The following is a 13,339-nucleotide window of genomic DNA, read 5'->3' as shown; positions in this document are numbered from 1 at the left end:
TTGTGAGAACATTTGGCTATTGCTTGATAATTAACAGCTATAATTCTTAAAATATTTTACAAAGGGGAAATGAGTATTGTCTTAACCTATCTTTATCCATACAAAACCTCCAAGTCTGCACTCAAATTTGACAGGCATAGAATCACAGAATGGTTTGGGTTGGAAGGGACCTTTAAAGCTCTTCTAGTTCCAACCCCACTAGTAATTAAAATTAAAAAAGTACAAGTTCAGGCTACAATAATTGGAGAATAGTTTAGTGTGGGAGACATATAATCTCCATATTATGCATTGATAAGAAATGTTTATTATCTTTCCATGCTTTCCATTTTTTTTAACAGCCCCCAACAACATGTTTGCATTTGTGCCATGCTCTCATTACTGTAGTTTTTTCTGTACACATGGAATCACAAATTCAAGACCAAACTTTCACTCCCCACTCATTTGAAATTGCACAAATAAAAGTGGTTTCTGTCACTGCCTTTGGCGTACAAGACTTGCAGACTCTTTAGAAACATTTATTACTTCCCTTCATTTTCCTGCTTGTAGCTTGCATCCTTCATATGAAAATTTAATGTCCGTCTCACCACACTTAGACACCTAAGGAATTATTTCTCATTTTGTGTATTCTGTTTTGAATCAGCCCCTCACCAGCCCTGTGTTGAACATTACATTTCTGTTGTCTATATCACCACAAGGTGGCAGAAAACTGACAGAGATGTGTGGGTGACTTGTGGTTATCCCTGATACTAAGTGGTTTTTGTTGTTGTTTAAGAAATACAAGGTTGAAAACTACTTTTTCCCTTTAAGAGTATGGACACAACCCCATAGTTTGTGCCATGTTTTTTTTTTTTTTTTTTATTATTATTTTTATTATTATTATTTTATTACTGCTTAAGTAATTGAAGTATTCTCTCTTCTTTTGGGGGTCTAGATAAATTGCCTTAACTAGTACATACATCCTGCATAGATAAGGAGAAATTAAATGACATGCCATAGTTCTTGAACTAGGCTTGGGCCTTCTGAGTCCTGGACTGACACATTATCCTCTCAGCTAGCTTGCATTAGATAGGCAGAGTTTGCATCACACATGCTGCCTGGAAGAAGGTGTCTGTTTTCCTGTGTCAAATGTATTGTTCCATCTCAGGTCAGTGCTGTAGCACTGCTGTGTGTGTGTCAGAGGTTCAATTTGAATATGCATGCATTGTATGTTTACGTGTTTAGGGAGGTGGAAGGCGGAAAACATGAACAGAGAATACTGTGCAAAACTCCTCTCTTTTTTTTTCCTCTTTTTTTTTTTTTTTTTAGAGGTGGGTACCTCTAAACTGGTGTGGGAGAGCCAATCTGGTTATTTAATGATATCATTCTGCCTCCTCCTGGTGGCCATATTAAAATAAAATCATGCAGTGACTGTAATGTCTTATCCACGGCAAAACTGGCAATTTAAGGACTAAGAACTGAATGAGGGCTGGGACCTGTCAAAGAAAACACTGATTTGTTTTACCGACTAGTCGATAACCTACCATATATGTCAAGTCTAGCAGTACAAGAGACAATACCAGCTTCATTTTTTGCAGACAAGGTATACCAGCCCGCATCAGCTTTCTTGGCAGGCTGAATCAGAAGGCAGACATACCCGGTTGTATCTTGGTGCATGCTGGGAAAAGAAGTGTTTTTGAGTTAGAATTTGTCAATTTTGAGATTTTACAGTACGTACGTTCACTATGAAACAAATACACCTAACTTCTATTCTCAAAGAGGTAGCAGACCAAGACCTTTACACTCAATAGATTTGCTTTCAATATGGCCCCAGCCAAATGATCTGGGTTGCTGAAATCTATTCTTGATCCTCTCAGCTGTGCAAAGCCAAGGCGTGACACTGTAAGCTGAACTTTTGTTCTGTATGTGTTAATATTGCAATTGCTTACTGAAGTCCAATGAACTAAACCTGTGCAAAGCGGCTTCTGAACCAGGAGAAAACACCCTGCAGCAGGAGGAACAACATTTGTACAAACTTGTGGTATTTTTCACAACAGTAATCAGAGCCAGTCTGAAGCTTTCTTATGGCACCCATTTTTTTTCAGGCATGAGAAAAATGCCTGAGTGGCAAAATCATGAAGATTCATTTGGACAACATTGCAAATGAAATCTGTTTCATTGTTCCCTCCTCTTCCTTTGTTTTTCAGCAATCCAAGGCTTTCTGGCCACGAGTTACAAGAAAAACTATTCAGTAGTTTATCAAAGAACTGAGGCTCCCCTGTTCCCTAGGCTGTAGCTGGTTGTTTTTATCAACAAACCTGTTTTTTATCAACAAACCAGGTTTTTTAGTGTTTCCCTCACTAAAAAGAAACAAGTGGGAGATGAGCACATCAGAATACTTGGAGTTGCAGGATGTTCTGAAAATTGACATTTTGCTTCCATACGAACTGGAATGAAACATCCAACCACAAAATTTCAGGTCGAGAGGACATTTTGTGCTCCTAAATAAAAAAGGGAACATTCAGCCTTTGCTATCCACAGCACATAATTTGCCTTACACTGGTGACACAGAAATGTAGAAGCTCATGTATGTCCATATCACGATACAGAAAACATCTCTTGGTCTCTTTCTCAGCAGGAAAATAATAGGTGAGATAGGGAAAAGCAAGCAAAATGCTCATTGCACAAATGGATCTCCGTGGAGCCAGTTGAAGGCTTGGGTTTAGACATTCCTGCAAAGGGCAGGACTTTATCAAGTAAAGTTTCCATTCACAGCAAGTGCTGCTGCTGAGCAAGTTTTCCTTACAGGTAGGCTTCAGTGTATGCATGTGAAAACGGTGCTTTTTGAAGTTGATAGCAGAGAGCCAATGACTGCATCAGATCAATAGTTGGAGCCAAGTAAAGTAAAATATTTGAAATCAGATTTATATCAAAGTAGTGTTTAACACCACAAAACATTTTTTTTATTAATCAGAGTCACATACACTATTTCATCAGTTTTTCTTTTCCAAAAAATAAAAAAGTGTTGTATTTGAATGGAAGAGCTGAATCCACTCAATGTTGCATTATGTAAGCAAAGTATTTGCCTGTGATTGTGACCAGACTTTATCTGCCTCTATATCTGATGTGCTAAGCTCTCTGTTATCCCATGCTCTGTGGCATTCAGAACCATCTTCTAACTGTTCTGAGTTTGAACTGTTTGAATTCATCTTTAGTTAGAGCTAAATGGTGGGAAAAAAAGTTTAAAGAGAGAACAAGCTGCTAAAACACATGAAAAATACCATAACAGTATATTTGATTACAAGATGTTTATTAGGCCTGTGACCTGAAAGGTTTATCCTTGTTCTCTGAAGCAGTGGCATGTTATTTTCCATGCCACTGGAAAATATGGTTTCCATTTTGAACCGCTCTTGTTCACCTGACAGCGAAGCCAGCATTTTAAAACTTTATGTGGAAGAAATAAATAGTTTTAAGAATACCGCCTGTATTAATTGCACAGCTTTTCAGTGAAACAATTGGTCCAGCTGCAAGAAATTCCTAGTATGGGTATGATGGTACAGTACCTCATCCTCTCTCTGTTTGATGGGATGGTTTCATTATCCTTCTTCCAGTAAAATATGGGGGGTGGCATTCCCACAACCCTGCACTCTAATCTGACCGGGTACCCTTCTGGAACACCACAGTTCTGAAGCTTCTCCAAAAACATGGGGGCTTTTTTTACTTCCTTTGCTGGAAAAAGAAGAAGAAGGATTAATACCAACCATTTTTTTCTTTGTTTGTCTTTGAACAATAGGGAAGAATGCAAACAAATGGTTCTTGTGATATCAAAATAGGTTGTAAATTTTTTATGAGATATTGGAAGGAAAGTGAAATGCTGTGATGCAGCCCCTATAAGAGAACATACAGCAAATAATAGGCATTAAAGAATGCATACATATATGTATGCATGGGTGTAAATGTACTACCATAGCAGGAAATTAATGCCGGATCAGTGTATTTCAACAGCTTGCATCTTGCAAGACTTTAATAAAGAACAGTATTCATGTTTGTATTTATTTTATTCAAAAATACTTAAAAGAAATAAATAAATTAAATCAGAACTGGCATCTAGGAGACCTCAGCATATTTTATGAATTTAAACCCTACGAATTCTGGGGAGAAAATTAAGAATGTAATTTTGCCAAGACAAGAGAAATAGCGTGATGATGATTCAGAATTCTTAAAGACCTCTGCTAGTAACAGGACTGCACCTCTCAGCTGAGCACCAGGTCCATTTCTCTCCATCAAATGAGTGTTACAGCCATTGAACTATAACTGCTATCAGTGAATTAACTGTCTTTATGAAAACTAAGTGAGATATTTCTGGAGAAAGGCATGTAAATAACTACAGCACTCAACTAATTTTTCAATGATTCTTACCTACAACAGTCAGCTCCAGAGTAAATGAATTTTGTCCTGCTCGATTAGTGGCAAGGCAAGTATAAGTTCCAGCATCATTTTGTGAGAGAGGATCAATGAGCAGAGAGTGAACTCCAGTCTCTCTGACCAGCATCTTGTGGGTGCCGTCTGGTAACACAGGTTTGCCATTCAGAAGCCACGTCAGGTCTGGCGTTGGTAACCCACTCACCTAGCAGAGAGTGAAACAGCCAGAGGCAGATGTCAAACTGACAACTGAATTTTAGTAAATTCATAGGTAAGCCTTTCTTCAGATATCATCTGAATAATGTCAGCTTCTGGGTTGTTTATTTTACTGATTAGTTCCAAAAATAATCAAAACAGAAAACAAACAAATACCAAGAGAAACAAATATATGAAATGCTTACATTTATCTTAGTCAGAAAGGACAAAACTTGATTATATAATCAGATTCACAGAAATCTTCTAATAATCTGCCAGTTTTCCTTTTTTTTAGTGATGATTATAAATCAAAACTACTCAGTTTAACAGACATTTAAGTGTTCTATACAAATGACTTTGTATTTCAGAAATTTTGATGAATTATATACTTCTTTGTAGATGTTAAATTTATATGCTTTATCAGAAGATACATATTTTATAAAAAGGTTATTAGACTATTATACTCTTAAAGATCTTTCTGGTAGATAGAAGTACTTACTCATCTCCAAAATATTCCTTTCCAAACACTATTCTACAAACCAGAGAAAGAGGGAAGTGGAACTTGCATGAACAAAGAGCTGCTTTCTTCCAGGTTTTTGTAATACCAGACATGCTCTAAGACTTCTCAAGCTCTGCTAGGACAGCAGAGCTAAGAATAGTCAAATTCTTTGGCATGCTCCCTAGCAAACTTTATGTTGTAAATTAAGTAGTAATCAATCTTACTCATCTTCAGGGAAGCATTTACATCTGCTTCAAAGCTTCTACTCTGCTCAGGGTAGGAGACATTCTGGAGCACTGAAGAGGTCAGTGTCAGCACTACCACCTTTCTGTCTGTACTACTGGGACATAGAACAGCTACCAAAATATACTGGAGAATGTGAGTTTCTTAATGCTGTTCAATAACAGGAAATTCATTATGCGTGTACTCTAATTTCTGACAACTCTGTATTTGGGATTTGAATCTATAAATTGGGATTCTTCAGCACGTTAGGGAAGCATAAAATGAGCTAGGCTCTATTCCTTCTTTTTTAGGGAGTATTAATCTTCAGTGATTCAGTCTAATACAATGGAAATGCTAGGTTGAACAGAATACAACATGCTAATTCTCTCATGATTTTGAACTGTTATGGATTAAGTTCAAGAATCTGATGGTGCAGCAGGAAGACCTGTCATTCCCAGATGAACTTTTGGAGTTTGGACTGGTAAGGACACGGTGAATGTATTTAGTAATTTGAACAACCCGATAAGTGAGCCTTCTGTTTTTGGGGTTGTGTTCTTTGTGTTCTTCATGCCATACAGCATATGTTGTAAAGAAGTCCCCGAATCCACTCAGAGAGAATGACAATAAGCAAAAACTTTTAAAAATGAAGCATTAACCTTTAACAGAAAGTGTTCATGCAATCAATAGAAACATGAAAACACCTACTAATACATATACACAGATATGAATAGAGAGAAGAACAGAGGAAACTGTTAATACCTTACAATCCAGTCTACAAAGTCGCCCTTCATGTGCTACCATATCACCTGGAGCCTGTAGAAAATAGGGCCTGAAAAAGCGTTCTTGAACTGCTTCTCTGTCTCCCTCTGGTACCCGGGATCTTGTTCTGCAAGACAAAAATTCCACGTGTATGTTTGGAAGCCAAATTCCTTTACCTTTTTAAATGCTAAGTACAGAAAGAAATTGCAGAAAAGTAGGAACAGATAGTTTGAGCTAAATAAAAGGGTAGAAAGAAATTCACTGATTTACATTGTAATTTACATTGTAATTATCCTATGATTCTATGATTTAATTGCATATTTTCAATTTAGATTATTAAATGAACTATATTAGGTAGTATCATTGGATTCCCAAGCTGCCCTTTATTTCTTTTTTTTTTTTTTTTTTTTTTTTGGCTGAATTTCATCAGGCTAATCCATTCCTTTCCTCTAACTCTACTAAAACAAGTGAAATAATACTTTACATTAAAACTTCCCTGCATCTAAAGATGACTTTCAAAAATGTTACACTCTAGAAGCGACTGGTTGGGAGGTATGTGCTGCTGTTATTTCCATTTAATGGTTGAGAACTGAAGTGGAGAGTATGCTGAAGTACAGCTGCAAGTTATTTTGAATGCCTTCAATAAGAAGCATAAGGAGGGTGTGAAGGATTTGTTTTCCTTTTACCTGTGAGGCTGAATTGTTGATATTCGGCCCCGAACAGGGATACTCTGAACCATCAGGTGGCCTGAACAACTGACTCTTCCCTGCAAATCACAATGGAAACAGAATTAGTAGTTGGTTAATAGTTCATTTAACTGTAAAGTATAAATATTTAACATCTACAATGCATTAGGATTTGTTTTCGTTATGTAAGTGAACTCAGTGTAACTACACTTTAGAAGCAACTGCTTTTAGTGTGTGGTGGAGTGCAGGTGAGGCAGGTGTTTCTTTGTGTGTCTAGAGCAGTGTTTCTCAAACTCTTCAAGGCTGTGGCAATGCATTGTGCAGCAGCGCTATATAAACCAGCTTAGTGTCTGTCCTTGCTTGTTCATTCCTGCTACCGTGTCTCCACAGGTACTGTCTGCTGCTGTATTTGTATTAGCATAGTTGTTTGCGCTGCCACATGGAAACTTAGTATTTGGCTGAAGTATAATTCAGAAAAAAAGTGAAAATTTCAGCTGGAAAACTTGCCTGATCTAGTTTACTGTACATCTAAATAAACAGCTAAGCTAGCAAATGGAGTGAAGAGGAGTGAGTAGGGGACAAGACTACTTGCAGATGCACATTTTTTGCAGGCTAGATAAAGAATAATTGTGTTTGTTAATGCTTTCAAATTTTGATGTACCTATTGGTTTCCCTTTGCTCTATTCTTCCTGCCTGACATATGATGTCTGCCTTGTCATTATATCTCAAAAGACAGCTGTCTACAACAGGCAGGGTTTCAGGAGATAGGGCAGGGGTTACTAATGTGAAAAGAATATCCTTAATGATTGTGACTGAGGTGAGTAAGAACAGGGGAGTAGTTTCATCATTCTGCATTATATTTCCCTCTCCTATCCTCTGAAGCATCTGATTTTTGATACAGTCATAGTTGGACTAGGTGGCCAACTTTGTTACCATTGACACATATTATACAAAGACAAAAAAAAAGTTTTTTTTTTTTTTTTTTTTCAATAGAGGAAAATAAAACACCTTACTTGTGGGTTTGCAGCCATAATGGTATAGTTTCCATCATCATCATTAGTAGAAGTTTCAATATGTAAAGAACATGTTCCATCTTCCTCTCTGCTCATTTTGAAATGTGAGTTTTTCTTTGAAATCTGCTTGCCATCCTTGAACCAGTATACCTGATCAGAAAAAAGAAGTGACTTACTCTTGCTCTGTAATCAAATAGCAACTATAAAAACGCAGGTAAGAACACAACAGAAGTTAACAAGTTGCTTGTATAACGTTTAGAATACCATAAAATTTACAGGTGGTTTACAATGTGAAATTGAATGATTCCAGGCTGAGCTGAGAAAACAATACGTCTCCTTTGCACAGCTGAAATTGTCAGCTTCTGTTTTCTTGGGTGTAGAAACTTTATTGGTTATCTCAGACCAACTCTCATCTTTCTGAGAAGTTAATTTTGTTTTGTTTTGTTAGGACTTTCTCTTTTTCTGAGTTAGGTGGTTGAGTTGCAGTCCATACGGTACAGCAAGACCTGATACATGCTCAACAGCAGGTATTGTTACTTGAGCAAGTTGGGGGAAATAATTTGTTTTAAAGCTCTCTCCACAGAATTATGTTCTTCAGAATGTGACTTGCCAGAGGGCTGTATAGGAAATAGCAGGTAGTTAATTTTTATTCCTCCACAGCTAACAAACAGTGAGAATGACCTACCTTGGGAACAGGTATTCCAACAATTTTGCAAGTGAATGTGATAGGAGACCCTTCCATTACCCGGAAATGCTTGAGTCTCTTATCAAAGATGGGTGCTATGTATTTGCCTGTAGGGATTTCCTCATGTTGCACTTCATCGTCTGATTCATCCACTGGGGTGCGTTCAAGGCGAAATTCTATTTCGTTCATCAGTCTCTGCTCAAAGCTTGAAATCCTATATTCCTGCAGAGCGAGAGAGGCATGACTCAGAGCCAGATGAGTCATGTTCTATGGTATTTGCAGTCATTTGCACTTTTAGACTAATGCTAAAATGAGTGAAAATAGAAAAACCTATTTAAATTAGGACTTACTGAAACAGTGAATTTGGTCTGCAGGAACAGATTCTCACTGCATATGAAGTTTGCACTATGTTACTAATGAAACCGAGTGTTTTCAAAGGCAGCAAAAAAAATAAATAAAATCTAAAGAAGTGAAACACAGGCACACTAAAGCCCTTAGAAGATTAAATAGATGGAAAACCATTATATTCCTGCATAAACAACCATTTCCATATAGTATGATGTTATTAGGAGCCTCCTCCATAATGCCTTGATGTCAGTAGAAGCCTCTTGTTACTTAGCTGAGCATTGTTCTGCATGAGGATGATTTTGTCAAGACCAAGAAACATTTGACCAGGTGTTTCCTGATGTAACATGTGAAACTTCATGCCAACAGCCAGCTTCAGGTTTTGACACCAAACCTGTATTTATCCTCGGCATGGTAAAGCAATACAGATACACATGAACAGCAGCAGGAATATCTTACTTAAGTAATTAAAAATTACTTGTGGAGAAGTTACTACCATATGCAGGCCTTTAGCAGTAACCACATTCTTTTGTTTAGACCTGATTTTGTGCAGTTTGTGAGTTCAGAGCTTGCATTCTGGCTTCTATTGTCTGACCACTGACATTTCTGAGAGCAGGCTTCTGTTTTCTTCTATTCCCACGGCAAACACAGATTTTCAGAATCTCACTTTATGCTGTCAGATATTGCTGTTATGATTTTTTTTCTTTGTTAAAGAATTGATTAAAGAATCATCAAAGTTTCCAAATCATGAGAAGTATATCCCTGATTATTTAGCCACTCCATCATACTTGTGATTGTGCTTTTGACCAATAGTTCCCAAGTATTAAGAAGCAAAAGTTGAGAAACATCACGAAGTGTTAGCTAAAGAAGTCTTTGAATTCTTCAGGAGTCCGTGGGGAGGGAAGTGGGGGAAGTGGTCAAAGGTTGAGAGGTTGCAGGGAAGTTATGAGGAGATGGGGTCTAGGGCTCAGCGTGAGAAATGGAAAGGATTAACATGACAGTCACAAAGCCTAAGTAAAAAAGTTCAAAATTGCTGTGGTGGAATAAATGCTCTAATAATATCCATCTTTGGTACTGTAATGGTAGATGTTGTTTAACACTCTCAATCTAAAATATTTTTTTAGGGGGGATTGTTGTAAGGTCTGCTCTACTAACATTAGCTATGGTAAGAAAAGACAGTTCAGGGTAGGGAAGAAAGTACTTTATGAAAGAACTGTTTTTGCTGGAAACTGAGCCCTCCTTCCACTCATCCCTGTTTCTCTGATGCTGTTCCTTCCACACAGCTTTGGAGCACTGTCTTTAATTGCAACGTAACAGTGTTCACAGGGAGCTCCGGTTGCTGGGTCCCTCCTTCAAGATACCTTCCTTACCCATAACACTCTCTCTCCACTCTGACAGGGACAGGCTGTTGCTGATACTCTCTTCAAATATACCACTGCGAGTACAGCTTTGCCAAGAGGGAATTTTTGAGCTTGCACATCTGTAGAAGTGTGCAAGACATGCACCAAAGGGGGAGAGTCGGCCACTAGATGGAACCGTCCACTTTCCTTGCAGGCTTTTGTTTGCTCCGGGGGCTGGCCAGCAGCTGATGATCAGCAAGCAGCCTTACAAAGTTTCATCCTGTTGAGCTTTTTTTGTTTCTCACAGCATGTCTCAGCAAATGAATTTAATAGATCAAATTCTGATACCAGTTAAGCCAGTGTAAAACCAGAGATTCTCTGATTTCTAACCAACCAATGCTTGTAGTGGTTACATTGGTTATAATGTCCTAAGCGGAAAGTTAAGCAATCAGTCTTTTAGCCTTGATATTGAGAAAAGGTGTGTGTGTTTTTAGGAAGAATCAAGTGAAAATCCGGGAGTATCTGCTTCACGAAACATCCCTGTGACCAAAAGGTACTGCAGCCATATTTTGTTTCTAGGATCTGCCATAAATTAAAGAATTCAAATGTAAATGATTTGTGGTGACCGATGGACTGAAGAACATATTTGGAGTTTGGTTTTCTTTCAACTTCTTTGAAATCTTTTAATAGATTCCTTCTTCTTGTTTTAGGTAGTTCTTGACAGCAGAAAGCAAAATCTGTGGCAAAAAATTGCACCTGCCCAGAAAGGATTATCTCGAGTCTCTTGAGTTTTCCAATAGGACCTGACCATACTATATATAATTCTTCTTAGAATTAAATTATTTTCAGTGATTTCACATGTTGTGTGGCCTTTGGAAATGTGGAGGCTAATTAAGGACTAATTAAGCTAGGGGTAATCTCTCCCCCCTTCCTTTCATTCATTTAATGAATCATAATGTGATAAAAGGTCAGGACAGTATGGCAGATATGGTACAGGTTCTCATTTCTGCCTGTCTAAACATGTTACTGCTTTTTGTGTAAGGAACTTCTCAAAAAATGTAATTATTTCTGGATATTTGTCCTATGACAGCATATTTTAAAGTTAAATGCACTGCTTTGCATGTATGTTTCTCATTTGTGATATCTGAGCACTTTTTAGCAGTTATTCCCTTTGTGAAGATAAGCCATTTTTCAAGTGTTTACAGGGCAACAGAGCTGATGGACAAAGTAGGTGAGGTGAACCACAACTTCATTACCTCAGAAACTAGATACAGTAAATCCATGACAACTTTATACTCCAGAAGGGCAAATCTGTACTCAGATGAGAATAAAATAAATGCAATAGTCTAGAAGACTACTAAAAAAAGCAGTAGTCTAGAAGACTTTAGTCTAGAAGACTTTAGTCTTCTAGAACTGGAAGAGGACTTTTGCAAAAGTCAGTACCTTTTAGTTGTTAAGTGCAACCTAATTAAGAACAAAGGTAGAAAAGGCAGAGGGCCTGTCTTCTCTCACATAGAAAACAATTAAACACGCAAAATCAAGAAGAGAGCAGATCAGTTATTTACTGCCCTGTGAGCCTTACCAACAGTTAACATCATTCTTTTATAGCAGTACACAAATCTGCCACTAGGCCATCTTAGTTGTCTACATTTTTAGCTGGATTGAGTTTAATGCATGTTAGAAAATATTGAAGTTAGGTTTCCCATGTCCCAGAAGTGTTGCCTGTGTGTTGTATTTATACTTTAATCTTAGCCCTTTAAATGTGATTAATGTGCATATATATGTTTATTTAAGTTTACACACAAATCAACAAGACTAAATTAACAGTGCTATAAAAATTCTAACACCAACTTTCATAGACTGAAGGTGTTATACCACATTTCTTATGAAAAACAGAAATCTCTGAAATAAGGGGAAATACATAGTCTTATAGAGAATATAATCTTGGAGATTTTGCTTGGTTGGTAGATTTCCTTGTAGGATTAGCAAGAACAGAAAATATTTGTTAATATGGCTTTCTGAAGAACTGTTTTATCACGTAAGCCATAAAACTATTTCTGAATGTAATTACATAAGTGGAGTAGGACAAAGTGTTTGTGGTTGTGTTTCAGACGAGTATTTCGTAAAGTGTCACACAAAGAACAAGTCAATTTGATTGCTGGGTATGATGTTAAAACTCGGCTGGAGTTCAGCATGCTAAGGAGACTAAGGCAAAGAGTACAAAGGTTCAAGCTCTGTTTCTGGGTCAAAAATTTAGGGGGCCAGCTGCACTTGGGCAACTTTTCTGGAACATGATATTTTTACAGACTAGAAGCCATGGAAATTACCACACTCATAAAGGTTAGAGGAACTTTAGTTGAGTGTTGATTCTCATATACCATATAAAAACATTATTTTGATTGCCACTCATTGCCAACTCCAGACAAGTTTCCCAGTTTAATCCCAGTGTTAGTGTTGTAACTTCTATTAGATTGGCTATTTGGCAGTTATTCTAAACCCAGTTAGCAGTTTATCTAAGAAACTGACATATATTTCATCTCAGTGTCTATTTCTAAGCTGTAGCACTCCTTGGCTTTAAAGTCTGATCTAGGCTACGCTGATTGAAGTCTTCTGTTTAGTTTGGATTCTTTCTTTCTACCCCCATACCACTCTTTCAGCAATCAGGATAAAAATACAACAGATCCAATGTACATGCTTTTCTTGTTTTTCTTCATATATCATGTCCCATGCAGAGATAGCAGGGAAATAACTTATTTCCTGCAAATTAATTGTTTTGGGCCTCTTACATAGCACAAGGCCTGAATATCATGCTATCCATATGTAAATACCAAGCCTTTGAAGAGACTAGGAAGTCAGCTGTGGTACACAATGATGATGCTCAAAATATAATGCAGCTCAAAGTGACTGAGCAAGAGGAAAACAGAAGAGAAAATAAATTAAGTTTGTATCTCTAACTCCCACAAACTTAGCTGGAATGAACGGCTCAGGAGTGTGTGCAACAGCATGAGGAGCTCAGGTTTCCTGTCCTAGGCGGTGAGTTCTGCAAGCCAGGATCCTTACCAGAAGAAAACTTATTTGTACTTTGTTGTTTAGATCTAGGTTTTGAGAAGGCATCTGCAAGTGACTGTTCAGTGATTCATTACTATGATTATTGAATTAAGTGTAATTATTGTGCTCTGGGGAATAGACTTATTGAT

At 37.4% G+C, this 13,339-nt stretch overlaps 1 protein-coding gene across 2 annotated transcripts in view; it reads right to left on the bottom strand.

Moving 5' to 3' along the window:
* The window catches only part of MYPN (myopalladin), a 57,860-nt gene that overhangs the window by 5,230 nt on the left and 39,291 nt on the right, over positions 1 to 13,339 (bottom strand). For both annotated transcript variants that reach the window (XM_084524977.1, XM_084524978.1), the window contains exons 13-19: positions 8,458 to 8,679; positions 7,773 to 7,922; positions 6,760 to 6,839; positions 6,074 to 6,200; positions 4,396 to 4,603; positions 3,540 to 3,705; positions 1,521 to 1,654 (exon numbers count right to left, since the gene is read on the bottom strand). In XM_084524977.1, coding sequence (XP_084381103.1) covers positions 1,521 to 1,654; positions 3,540 to 3,705; positions 4,396 to 4,603; positions 6,074 to 6,200; positions 6,760 to 6,839; positions 7,773 to 7,922; positions 8,458 to 8,679 — 1,087 coding nt within the window. The remainder of the gene's footprint in view (positions 1 to 1,520; positions 1,655 to 3,539; positions 3,706 to 4,395; positions 4,604 to 6,073; positions 6,201 to 6,759; positions 6,840 to 7,772; positions 7,923 to 8,457; positions 8,680 to 13,339) is intronic.

The sequence above is a fragment of the Aythya ferina genome (assembly GCF_964211825.1).
Source record: "Aythya ferina genome assembly, chromosome: 7".
Classification (NCBI taxonomy): Eukaryota; Metazoa; Chordata; class Aves; order Anseriformes; family Anatidae; genus Aythya; species Aythya ferina.
This window is presented reverse-complemented; position numbering and strand designations above follow the sequence as displayed.